Source organism: Platalea leucorodia (assembly GCF_965183815.1).
Source record: "Platalea leucorodia genome assembly, chromosome: 1".
Classification (NCBI taxonomy): domain Eukaryota; kingdom Metazoa; phylum Chordata; class Aves; order Pelecaniformes; family Threskiornithidae; genus Platalea; species Platalea leucorodia.
The window spans coordinates 96,852,155-96,865,087 of NC_138823.1; the positions used below are offsets into that span (position 1 = coordinate 96,852,155).

At 43.2% G+C, this 12,933-nt stretch overlaps 1 protein-coding gene across 1 annotated transcript in view; it reads left to right on the forward strand.

Moving 5' to 3' along the window:
• Window positions 1-10,965, forward strand: part of SYCP2L (synaptonemal complex protein 2 like) — a gene marked incomplete at both ends in the record, with an annotated part of 28,798 nt that extends 17,833 nt beyond the window's left edge. The window contains 13 exons of the mRNA XM_082329253.1: window positions 154-208; window positions 779-935; window positions 1,920-1,969; window positions 3,098-3,194; window positions 3,630-3,721; window positions 3,884-3,947; window positions 5,678-5,809; window positions 6,545-6,669; window positions 7,305-7,399; window positions 8,871-8,970; window positions 9,051-9,109; window positions 9,580-9,649; window positions 10,906-10,965. Coding sequence (XP_082185379.1) covers window positions 154-208; window positions 779-935; window positions 1,920-1,969; window positions 3,098-3,194; window positions 3,630-3,721; window positions 3,884-3,947; window positions 5,678-5,809; window positions 6,545-6,669; window positions 7,305-7,399; window positions 8,871-8,970; window positions 9,051-9,109; window positions 9,580-9,649; window positions 10,906-10,965 — 1,156 coding nt within the window. The remainder of the gene's footprint in view (window positions 1-153; window positions 209-778; window positions 936-1,919; window positions 1,970-3,097; window positions 3,195-3,629; window positions 3,722-3,883; window positions 3,948-5,677; window positions 5,810-6,544; window positions 6,670-7,304; window positions 7,400-8,870; window positions 8,971-9,050; window positions 9,110-9,579; window positions 9,650-10,905) is intronic.
• Window positions 10,966-12,933: the final 1,968 nt, after the last annotated feature.

Sequence of the window (12,933 nt, forward strand, 5' to 3'; positions counted from 1 at the left end):
GGTTAATGGCTGCACATTAACAGTTTGGTTCTCCTGATGATCTCTTAAGGATCTGCCTGCTGTTGCTATTTGGCTGTGCCCCTTCTGCACTGTCATGACGTGCTGTTGCAGAATCTGCTAGTCTAACTGTGGTCTTTATGGGTTACTTGGCAGGAGTCATGACACAGGAAACACGAACGAGGAATCAAACAAGGTCGAGAGAAGGCTGGTAGGTCATCTGTGCTTTTTCCATCCCTAAAGCCTTTGATTGCTCTGTGTATCCACCTGTACGAATCGGTTGCACCCTTAAAGAGGCTGAAGTTTAAGGCTTACCCAGTGCGGAGGTGGAGGAATGTGAGCCTGGGAGCCTCAAAATAGCCCACTTGTTGCTACTGAAAGCAGTGCTCAGGGTGCACCAGGACTGCCAGACCAGCGAGTGAATGTCTGTGTTCGTTTTTTCTCGCTGTGCTCTTGGCTGCAGCTCAGGCATGCTGAGGCTTTCCTCCTTGCAAGAGCTTTTTATCTGGATGCAGGAGGGAGGGAGAGGTGAGGATGGAGGATGCTGCAAACCCCACACGGAAAAGAGCAAGCACTTGCCTTTTGATGTTTTTATACTGCTGGTTTTATAGTTAACTATTACTGTTCTGGCAGATTTCACAGCTTAAAATACTTCAGGCATTGCACTGTGGTGAGGAAGAAATGGAATAATTCAGTTGTAAATGAAGGGGGATGGCTAGGGGGCTTCTGAGTGGATGGAGGGAGCTGACTGAGCACCACTCACTCTTAATAGTGTTTTTAGTCCAGTTACAGGAAACATCTTTTCTCTGAAAGCAACAATGAAAATACAAGCACTGGTCAGAGTGAAAAAAGCTGGATCCTTGACTCTCAGAAACAGTCATTGCCAAAATCTCTTGACTATACCCGAAAAAGACCCAGGGTGAGAAGTAAATTAAAAGGTAAGCTTGGTGTCCTGTTTACATTTAGCTATGTGTGATGTACTGTACTGCAGATAAGGAAATGGCTGATGACAGTTTGAGAAAGAGGATTTGGCTGAGTCCTGAACCGAGTAGGAGAGAGCAAGCTCGAGGCCGGTGGTGAGGGATGCCCTGTGGAGGACGTGCATTGTGCGTTCTTGTGCTTGAAGAAGCAGGCTCCTGTCCCCTTCCCTCCAGTGAATGTACTGGGGTTAAAATGTCCAGGTGGAAATCAGTCGCCTAAATGTCTGTGTGGGTGCAGTCCTCTGTGTAATGGGCCTGAAGAGCCCATGGGTGCTGAGCTGATGGATAACTTGGTGCTCTTGAACACAAGAGGAAGATATCTCTGGAGCTGCCATACCTCCTCCCTACAAGTTTCCCTCCTCGTGTCTCCAGAAATACAGTTCACTGGGGGAATAAACCTTGAAAATCCACACAGCTTGCAGACCAACAGCAAACCTCCCTGTGGCCGCACTCCATGGCGGTGTCAGCTGCTGGGACCTCCAAATTCAAACTAAATTGCCCTGAAAGAGTTGGAATGTCTCTGTCCCTCTTATGGAGGATAAGCCTTGCTCAGGTAGCTGTTGGTTTCTGTAGGGATGAAAAAGCAAGAGAAGGTTGAGGAAGAAATTATGCTTTATACTGTGTTTCCATGGGAGTTGTTGTTCTCGCTCCAGTGCCAGCCCACGTGCCCTGGCTGGACTTGGGGACCATCAGACAAGCTGCGGAGCCTGCCCCTTTTTTGGCAACTGCGCTGGATGCAGCGAATTGTGTTGTGTGTTTGCATCGTTTAGAAGCTTTGTTAGAAAGGGGTTTTGAAGCTTAACGCAAGCGTTGTGAAGTTTTCTCTTGTAAATGCTCAGAAAACCAAACTCAAAACTGGATTATTTAGCTGCAATGCAAACCTTAACTGGGTAAGGCATGCAGTTATGTTGTCAGTAACCAGGTAAGCTTTTCTCCTTGCAGTGCTTCCAATGTCTTCCGCAAGTAGCGGCAGTGACTACCCGACAAAGAAGGTAAGGAGGTGTCATGCCTAGGTGCCTCAGATTTAAAAATATTACAAATGCAAAACATGTACAAATGAGTGGGAATTAAATAAAGTGGTGTTATATTTCTTCTGAAATGTTCTGATGGACAAATTTTCCTACTAAGTGTTGCTGAGACTGTGTTGGTCTACTGGAGGCTGGGGAAACAAGGAAGTCTTAGGAAAACACGTAAAACTTCATAGAAACAACTGTATGTGAACCCTAAGCAAGTTGTTCTAAAACTATAACATTTATCTGTGATAGATGGAAAATTGGGCAGGAATTGTCATGCTTGGTGTGACGCCTGCCTTGGCTGACGCACATGTCGCTCCAACAGGAACAAATTTGGCTCTAGGAGCATGCCAAGAGCTAGAGCTTCCTGTCTAAATACCTGCAGAAATCACAGTTGGGTCCTACTAGGTTGTGTCCCCATGCTGTCCCCTGCCCCGTCCTGCCAGCTGGTGCCTTGGGAATGCTCATGTTCTCCTCTGCGTTTTGCTGGCATTTTTCAGGCTTTTCTTCCAAGCCCTATGCTCACGCTGAGTCCTCATTCATGCACTGTCCTTCTCCACTTTCAGCTATACCTCTAGGAAAACTAACCATGGATTATACTGATGGGGGAATTAGTGGACCAGACATACATCAAGCAAAATAAAATACAGTTTAGCAATGCCAGACTTTTCCAGTGCCCAGCTGTTAAGTGCTGTGTATCAAATGTTTTGGAAAGGTCCCTAAATAAATGCAGAAGTTTTGGGACAAAACTCTCCAGAACTGGTAGCTGCATTAAAAACTTTTATTTTTCCCCTGGAAACCTTTTATTTCCTCTCTTGACTAAAGTGCTTTGATTCTGCTTATGAAAAACTTCATCCACTATACAACTCTAGTGGCTAAAGGGAGAACTTACACATGCATTGAACTTCAGGGCACAGATCTCCTTCAGTGTTGGAGCGAGCTATCAGTATGTTAGGCATATTTCAAGTGTATCTCTGCTCTTAGTGCATTTAAAAAACAAACCAAGCAAACACCACCACCACCTCCCCAAAAAAACCCACAAGCTAAAACCCTACTTCTGTAGTAAAGTTTAAATAAAATACATGCTTAGACTTGGTTTTGTTTTAGGAGGGAGCATCAAGGCAAAGAGCTCAAAAGGAGATGTTAAGGAAGAAAAGCACATCCAGCTCCAAGGGAGATGATTTACCCACAGTGGATCTTGCTGGTATTTCTTTTCTAATCTGCAATGCATTAGAAAAGTTGTTTTGATATGTGTGGGTGTGTGGTTTTGGGGTGGGTTCTTTGTTGGTTTTGGGTTTTTAATTTTGCCTTTTTCCTTCACATTTTCTTCATAAGCATTCTGCCTTGTGATATTTCTTGTAATGGCTATGAGGGCTGGATATTGTTTGTAGATAAAGTCTCTTGAGCAGGGAAAACATTAGCTGGGGCTAATCAGAGGTGAAGGAATGAACTTAACTGGCAGCCAGAAATAAAAGATCCTTTGGGCTGTGTTTGAGCTACTGTCCGTTCCCTGCGTGAAGAGATAAAGGAGAGGGTCGTGGTTTCTTTTTTTTTCTGCATATGTCATTAAATGGAGGTTTCCAGTCAATACAGGATTCAGCCTCTATTGCTTGTGTCATTTGGCTGATCTCTCATGCAGATGAAACGCTCTCAGAGGAGCTCGAAGGGGGTCCGCTATCACTTGATGCATCTGCCCAAGGCTATTCCAGTGATGAGGAGAAGGCCACGCAGGTGCAGTACACTGCGCTTAAACTCCTAATCTGCTATCAGGCTACTTCTCTTCTAAAACCAATGCATCATGTCGCTCTGCTTCCTGTAACTGGACAAGTCCCTGGCAGCTTGTCTGCAGTGCAGGATGGGTATCTTCTTACTTTGTTGTCCCTCTCTCTTTAGAAGTTTCATGATGCATCTGACAAATTGTCAAGAGAAGAAGAAAGTCCTAAGCGGAAGGACTCAGGTTTGTTAGTCTCGATAATATGGAAGGGCTGTTTAAAAAGTAGAAAGGGGTGTTGGTGGATTTGTCATTTTTCTTTCAAAGATAAGCAGGCACTGAGCTTTTTAAAGGATATTTGAGGGATACTTTTTGCATAAGAAAATATCTTCCATTTCTCTATTTTGTATATCATGATAGGCTATGGCGAGATGCTTTTATATGCATTCCTGAGTTTATCGCTAACTCTTAAATCTTGTCCTTGATCACAGGGGATCTACTAGTGTAGCTATTAAGAGCTGGGGATTTACAAACCCAGTGACCCAAGAAAAAATATGTGAAATCAGTAAAAGAATCTCGAAAACTAATTTTTAACAATTTGAAAGTGCAGTGCAACTTCATTTTAAAAAATAAGCATCTCTGAAAGTTGTTGACTTTCTTTATATCTCAGAATATAGATGTAGACCATCATTATAAGCATTTGGTAAGTGGTTACATGTATTACTGCCGTAGCTTTTTTTAAAGTGACATTTAAGGACCTTTCTTTAACGAAGCAGAACTTGCACAAACGAATTCAAAACTGCAGCACAGTCTCTTTGTGATTGGAAACAACTGAACTTCAAGAAGGTCGAGCAGCAATGGGCCATCTTCATCCTAATATTCCTAATGCTAATGTAGTTCTGAGAGAGATTATCTTAAAGTTATTGTTGTGACTATATGAACCAAGTCACTGAAGCTTTGGTCTTGGACAAAAGCATTCCCTTCCTCGTGAGCTGGCTATGTTCATGTTCCCAATCTGTTTCTTACCTGTTCAGCATTTGCAGAATATACCTTTGCTGCACCAATGTATCTGCTTAATTTGGGGGGAAGATAAGCGCTGAGGACTTAATTTTTATCACCGTTTACTGTACAGTCTTACAGTGGGAGAGGAGTTCATACCATGCAAAGGCAGAAGTAGGGTTATGTTCAGAAATTTCAGGTGTAGTCTGTGACTGCATTTGAACGCTTGCTCCGTGAACCCTAAATCTACTTCATTGTTCTCCTCGTGGTCTGACTGTCCCTCTCTGTCCTGGGCTCCACCACCTTCCTTCTTTCTGCACTACAGAGACACCAGAGAGGTGGTTGGTCAAACACAGGCAACTCACTGAGCTCAGAAAAGTGGACAGTGAGACAAAGGGATGATTTTTTTTTGCAAGTTTTCCTTAAAATATGGGCTGCAGCCTCCCTCACTGTGTTCCTAGTGTTTTCCTAGATTAAAAGTAATTGTATGGCAACTCTAGTGAGGCTGCAGAAAAGAAGGCTTCTATGGGTGTCAATAGTTTTTCTCTCTACTATGTATTTATACTTTTTTTTTTAAACAGCAGCTGAAATTAGCTCAGTAGCAAATGAGTGTAAACAGATTGTGAGCTTGGGCTGGAAAACAGAAGGGGAAGAAGAAGCTGGGCAAGGGTTTTCTTTCTGGTTAGAACAGTGGGCCAAGAAATGAAGGTATCTTTAAAATGGAGACATGGTACCTCTCTAGTTATGTGCATAGCACTAGGCAGTCTAGTTGCCTGCTTTTGCAAGGGAAGAGAATTGCTGGTGAAGTCTTGCCCTGTCTTGTAAGTGTGATGCCAGACCGTAAAATGAAGTTGCTTGCTTTTCTGCAGGATTGCTAATTCCAGTGGTGGTTTTTGCTTGAGTAGCTGGTAGGTACTGCCACATACCTCATGCAGAAGAACAGGTCTGTTCTGAAACATCTTCTGTTCTCTTTCTAGATGTATTAAGCAGCACTGTTATAAAAAAGCCTAAATTTTCCAGTTGGGAAACAAGTCATTTGTCCTCTGACACTTCCTATAAACCAAGGGAACTTTTTGATTCAGTAGAGAAGGAAGCAGAGATCCAAACAGGTAAAGTCAGGTTGGCAATTAAGGTGAAGTGTTTGTTTAAATGTTTCCAGCTTTTTTTTTTTTTTTGTGGTAGAAATCATAGTCATGTGGAAGCTTGGAGAGGTGTCTGTAGCGAGGATATCTTCTCCAAAAGTCAAAATGTAGCAGAAGGCGTGTATTGCGGCACTGCCATGGGATACCACATATATAGAGGTGTGAATAAGGAAATTTGAGTTACCTAACTACAATCCACTTGGGAAGCCACTCAATGATGCCAGCACTTTCTAGTCCTTCTGAATAGTGATTGTCCAGAGCTATTAAAAAAAGGAAAAAAAAAAAAAAGCAAGCTGAAAAAAGGATTCAGATAACGGACAAAGTATGTGCAAAACACTGCTAACTCTGAACAGAAGGGGGTTAGGCTTTCCTTGCAACGAATAAGTAGGAGATAGGAAAACAGTGGCCTGACTCTTTTTTTTCGTTGTGCTGTGCTTTTACCTCATTATCTGTAAACATGTTGCTCTTTGCAGTTGCTTAGCATCATGCCACTTCTTCTATGCTGCTTTCTAACAAGTCTTTCTCAATGCATTTTGAGGCAGTGTCCTTCCTGTTTGTGAGCTCTAGAAGAGCAAGACTCAAATTTGAGCTCTCTAACAAATGTTGTCATTCACATGAACGATGAACTCTTCGGTAGCACAAGGCTTTATATTCCAATAAGCTCTCCAGCACAGTACTAGCTGCGCATATGCTTTCTCCTAGGTCAGAAAATGGATGATGATGTGGATGATGCAATTTTTTCCAAGATGCTACATGAAGACTTCAGTGATTCAGGGGTGATTACTGCATTTGAAAGCTTTATCGGCCAACTAAAGAAATTGTTCTGGGTAATGTGCATTCTCTTAACATGTGTGCTGTGTGTGGCATTTTCTCACAGTAAATGAAATTACCTTTTTATCACCAGCAGAGTTGGTGTAAACATCCCGTCTATATTTTGTGCTCAAGAGCAGGTTTGTACTGGATCAGCACTTTGTGCAACCATGATTTTTTTTTTCTGAGTTGGTGTTATGAGTTCACACTAAATTTTTAGCACTAGTCCTTGAATCAAGGCTGGAGGTGGTTGCATTTACAAATCAGTTATGATTAAAACGTACACAGTTTTCATTAATGCTGGTATGAAGTGGTGCTAACAAAGACCTGGGTTTGTGCAGTTAAGAGTGTTGGAGCATAGGTGAAGTTTGCTTCTTTGCTGGCTGGATAGCATGACCTTGACCTGAAGTTGCATGGGTTGCATAGAGGTCTGTTGGTGTGACTAGTGTGGCTGAACAAAATCAGTTCATATTTGCAGTACCCCCCCCCATGTGTCATCTCACTTCAGTTTAAATTTGACTTAAGATGGTTTCTGCTAAGCTGAAAGGCAGCCCACAGAGGGATTTGCCTTCCAGGGAAAGGTTTTGCAAACTAGACTTCTAGGTTTTGGCTTATGCCATTGCTCATCCCTAATGGTGTGTCCTGTGGTTAGTCCCGGTACAAAAGAATGGAGACCAGTGCGCAGAATGCCCTGAGGACTTCGGAGAAGAACGTGTCTGCCTTGCTGAACCAGATACACGAGTGCAGGTAAGCTGTGTGCTGCTGGCTGAAAACAGCTTCAACTTTGTGTAAATTTTGATGTGAAAAGAAATTGCCTCTTTGTAAGTGAATCTGACAGTAAGCTACTGAGCTTGTTATGGTTTATAAGGCAAAATAGCTTGTGTGTGTCTCTCCCTTTTCCATAAGAAGAGTTTCAGAAGCATAGATCCTGTGACTTATCCTGTTTTTTCTGCAAGGGGAGAGTGGATGAATTAATGCAAAGCAAGCTTCAGTTAGGAGCAGTTGATGAAAAAGTCCTTAGGCTGTCTTCTGATTGTCATCAGTGTTCACAAATCTGTCTAAAAACCCTCTTGTTACACTTAGAAGCTTCTGTTTCTACATGTTTTAAGAAAGAAGCCAAACTGGTTTACTGAATGAAATGGGGGAGAGGAAAAATAAGGGGTCTGTTATAGATCCATTTCCATAGATAGTTTCCATGTGCATGAAACAAATGCCAGCTAGTGGACTTTACAGGCACTCACCAGATAGGGCTTTAAGCAGGTTATTTTGCTTTATGCGTTGCCAAATTTTTCAGATAGAGCTGAATAAAAAAAAAAAATCAATTATAATAGCTATAGATTTGGTATAAGTGAAATACAAGCACAGCCTGAGATGTGAGTCAGTCTATCAGGCCTCCATATCTACTACACATTCAGTTTGCAGGATTTAGATCAAACATAGTATGAAATAATAGCCTTTAAAGTACAAAATCCCTGGGATCAATAGGATCTCTATGAGGAGAATTTGCTTGTCTTTAAGGTACATGGAGAAGTTTGTGTTCCAAAAAACAAAACCAGGAAACGTTTTGGGCTGGAACATAAGAGTTGATGGTTGTGAGCTGCTGCCATGCTTTGATGTTATTAATTAACCTGGAGCCAACCAGAGCCACAGGGTAATGGGGACAGAGCTCTGTCAAATCTGTCCTACCCCAGTAGGGTAGTTCCTGAAGTCACCATCAGATGATGGCTTGGCATCCCATTGCTAGGGGAAAGGTGGCAAGCCCAAGTGAATAAGGGTGTTGCTGCTGGTTAAGGTTTAGAAATCACTAGCATCCTGTAGCAACACCATATGTGTATATCAAACCCATGGTAGGAAAACCCATCAGAGGTTATTTGTGCCAAGATGCTGTCTTCAGCTTGGGAAATCTCTGCTGAAATCCCTGGAGGTTGGGAGAGTGTGCAGGGCAAGTATTGCACTGGGAATCCTGCTGTATGCTCTGTCCTGGTCCTCCGTTACTGGCTGCTATTTGAGACAGGCTATTTAGCCAAACTCATCTTCATTTTGACGTGGTACAGCTATTTACGTGCTCTGTAACATACCTGAGAACAAAACTGCCCTGTGTAGCTCAGCAAGGATGTTTCCTTTTGTCTAAAGGCAGGTTTGGTGCTGAAGGGGTTGCCATCTGCCTTGTGCTACTGCACGTGAAAGTGTCAAACTTGTTTCTGTTCTCCATCACTAGGCTGAGTAAGCTGGAGACCTTCCAGAAGCTTGTTGTTGAAGAGCTTGCCAGTCTTGAGAAGGAAACTCAAATCTTGGCAAACATGGAGAAGGAGGCAGTGGTGTGTACAGCTTCTCATTTGCCAGCCTGCAGAGGTACTACTTCCCAGGTAATGAGGGTTTTCTTTGGGGCTCTTTTTAGGACTTCTGGAACATGCAGTTGCTCAAACTGAATTCTTTCTGCAACCAACAGAAGCAAAGGTATGTCTCTCCCAGCTGTCCTGCATGTTCACAAGTCCTCTGATAGTCGAAGAGGGCCCTAGTTAGGCTAGTGGTACCCTTGCTGGTATATCGGGAAGTATTCTGAACCCAGTATGGCATCTCCACTTGGTGTCCATTGTAGCCTTGTGAAGGTTTTGAATTGGGACTAGTATGCAATGAGGGACTCTCTACATGGGAAATTGTGCAGGACAGGCATGTACCTCAAGAGACCTGTACCAGGACCTGGAACAAGGTGCACCCTCTGCTCACATCTGTATCCTAGGGGTCAGAGGAGGTGGAAGGAGGCGATAGTTTCCTATATAAAAGATACTGTTGGTGCAAGTGCTGGGCAAAAAGCTGCAAAAGGGGGAATCCTCAGCTTCATTTTTACTGGTAAATATCGTGTTCACGTTTCATCAGTAAGTACTAACACTTCACAGACAAACTAGCCAAGCTCACTTTTCTTCCAGAATTCAGTCTGTTGACTCAGCCCTGGGTGAAACAGCAAAGAGTTTTGCCAGCACTATCCAGAATACAACGGTACGTGCAGTACGGGAGCAGCTCTGTACAGGTGGTGGACTCTGAGCTGTGGCCTGACTGATAAGTGTTGGAAGTGAAGAAATAAAACTGAAGTCCTGGGAGGGGAAACCTTTGGTTAGCTGATCTGTGGGACTGGTTCTTTGTGGGACCCCTCAGTACTGATGCATGGAAAGCATCAAGAAAGCAGTGTTTGCCCTGCTAGGGACTAGGGAAAGTGGTCAAAAAGTGCTTTCTCAAGGGAGAAGGTAAGGACAAGGACTATCAGGTAGTGGTGCTTCTCCTGGGTTCGTATCTCGGGGGTTCCTTCATCCTGAGGCTGGTTTCTGTGTAGTTAGTGACCCTTAATGCAGTTCTCTTCTGTCACTTTGTCCCCCTTGCCCTTGGAGTTGTGCATCCATGACATCCTGTGGCTAAGAGTTCTGTAGCCTAACAACACCTTGTATGCTTTCTCTCATCTGCTTTTTGGGTCTGGCAACATATAGTCTTGATGCCTCCAACTTTTTTTTTCTAAAAAACAAATTCATTAATTTACCTTGTATCCCAGTTAAATATACTGTTTACGTTCTTAAGCTCTTCAGAATCTAATAACTAATTTTTACCCTTATTTTAATTTGTAGATTAAGCTGAATACTCTGTTAACTTTGATACAGTGCTTAGTTTCTATCTTGTCCACCCCAACACATGTGCACATATTTTTGCTACTGCTGCTGTTGCAGTTTTTATGTGCAAACCTGATGGCTTTGGGGGTTTAGCATTCCTGCTGATTTCTCATGGATTACTATGATGTGTGCGATGCCATGTGTCCGCACTGCACAGAGCTGATGAAGAAAGATCCCTGTTTTGAAGGAACAACCATGCCTGTGGTCACTACAGTAGACTAGGCCTGGGATTTTAGAAAAGATGCTGAAAACCAAGGGCTTGTTTCTTTTAGCTGTTAAAGCTGGAATCTTGAGCCTTTCCATAGGGAAAAGTTTCCATTAGGAGCACTGAGTTGCTTAGGGACACAGGCCTTTCCCTTACTAGAGGTGCTCCTGATGACGGACACCTTCAAAGAGCAGCAGGGCTGAGGAAGGAGCAATTGTACCATGGGAGCTGCTCATCCTGCAGCACCTTGTTCCAGGGTGGGTGCTTGAGAATTAAAAGCTGAACCTATATGTGCTTCTAGGATCTCTACAGGTTCTTTTCTTATACAATATAAATGTTTGTATAAACTTTTGAAATGCTTTTCATTATCTTTCTTTTTTCCTTCCCTGCAGTATGAACACCCAATGAAGAAGGCAGTAGAAAACAACGTGTTCATTGTTCCTTCTGACTAGCAAACCCCTGAATTCATTACAGCACCTTATGCAGCATAGAGAAGACAGTCCTGTGAAGGATGTTAATCTATTTTAAATGGAAAGAAAAAAAAGGGGAGGAAAGTGACGTTGGTAGTGAGCCTTTCTTTGCTTAAGTAGTATATATACTGCTGAGCGGCCCAGTTTTGACCCCTGTGTTGATAACATCAAGTTTTTCTGCAAAATTGCAAGATGGGTCCATTAAATATCAAAGAAAGAAAAAATGAACAAAATACCATGATTTAGCCATCAAACTGATGCATATACGGGCTTTCTTCGAGTGTTCTGCTAATGCCTTTATCAAATGTAAAAGCATTTAATGATTGATTCCAAGTAAAATATTGTTTGCATAGGATAACAATCTCCTCATTTCTTTTGAATTGATGCACTGTGCATGCCTGTGGAAAGGTACTCTAGGGTCCTGTATACCCTGCATGGGGTGTGTTAGAGGTAGCCTTTCTCGTGTGCATGTTCCCAGCACTGTGGGAACTGTTGGCTTGAAACCAGAGCCACTCAATTCTGGATTGCAGAGATAAAAGCACAGAGGGATATACTGGATATTGGCCAGATGCCTGATGGCAAACTGGAGATTGTGGAGGGCAAGAAACTTGGAGCATTGCAGAGAAAATGGCAAGTGAAGCTGGAGAAATTATTTTTAAAACCAGTGACTATTGGCTTCTAGGAAAGTTCAAAGTACAGTGAACAATGTTAGGATTAGATAAACTAGCCTTAAAGGTCTCTTGACAGCGAGTAGCAGATAAACCATGCTATTTAACATCATCATCTGCTTTGACAGAGTTCCCTAAATCATGGTTGCTCTTCACAAACTGCCTTTAATGCTGTGGCAGACTTCACATGTGCTAGTGCATCTTTATGAATTTGTGGGAACGTGGCATGTTTCCAAGCTCTGTCTTTCTATCTGCTTATCTTATAAAACTAACCTCAGATTGCTGTGTGGGTTGGAGTGGAGGGAATCATTCCCTGCACACAATGTACCTTCATGACAAAAGCTCACTTGTACTGGGGTTTGTTTCACCACTGAATGTCTTTTGTGGGGCTGAAACCGTTCCTTCTTGAAGATCATGCAGGGTAGTGCAACAATGAGAAGCTGCTGTTGCCATCACATAATCGCTTTCTGGAGATTAGGCTTATTCCTTTAGCTTAAGTGGTCCTGACTGGAGGTGGCATGAGTCAGGGATTCTACCTTCATCCATGTCAAGGGATGGTTGGCTCTTTCCTTCTGAGCTGGTTTAAAAGAAAAGACTTGCCCTTCCCAAAGCTCCAGATTCACTAGTCTGCTCTCTCCTATGCACAATGTGAGTGGCTGAAGCTGCGATTTCACATCTGCTACCTTGCTCTTATTTCTGTGAGGGCTGGCCCTGGTGACCTGACTACACTGCATCCTCCTGCTGCTCTTCAGTGTCTTTCCAGCTGCTGTTAGAATCGAGTCTCTCAAAGCACTCTGCCAAAGTGGCTATGTCTTTTGGGAGATGAAGCTGTAACCTCTGTGAACAGCTCTGCTTGTGCCTGGTAAAGCTGTTTAGTTTTGCAGCCCAGTAACAGAGTTTTCAGCCTGCTTTGTGTCCCACTGGTGTGGTGGTATGCTGTGGTTGTACCAACAGTGTCATTAACCAAAACAGGCTTTAAGATATTGGCCCGAGTGATCTGAGCATCCCTTCCTATTGCCTGGCTGTACCAGGTCCAAAATAGAAAACCATTTGGGGCTTTTACTACCTGAGTCATCATGCCAGGGCCCTGGGCCTAGGAGTGCGGTAAGGGCTTGAACTGCCCTATTTTTTTGTTGTTGTAACCCAGAGTTCACACGAGTGACCATAAAGGGACGCTCTGTGCAATGTTGCTCCCAGTCCTAAGTACTAAGGTGAGCCTTCCTGGGTAAATGCCTGCATCCCATGGTTTTATTCCCCATGACCTGGCCAAACATGATGGATG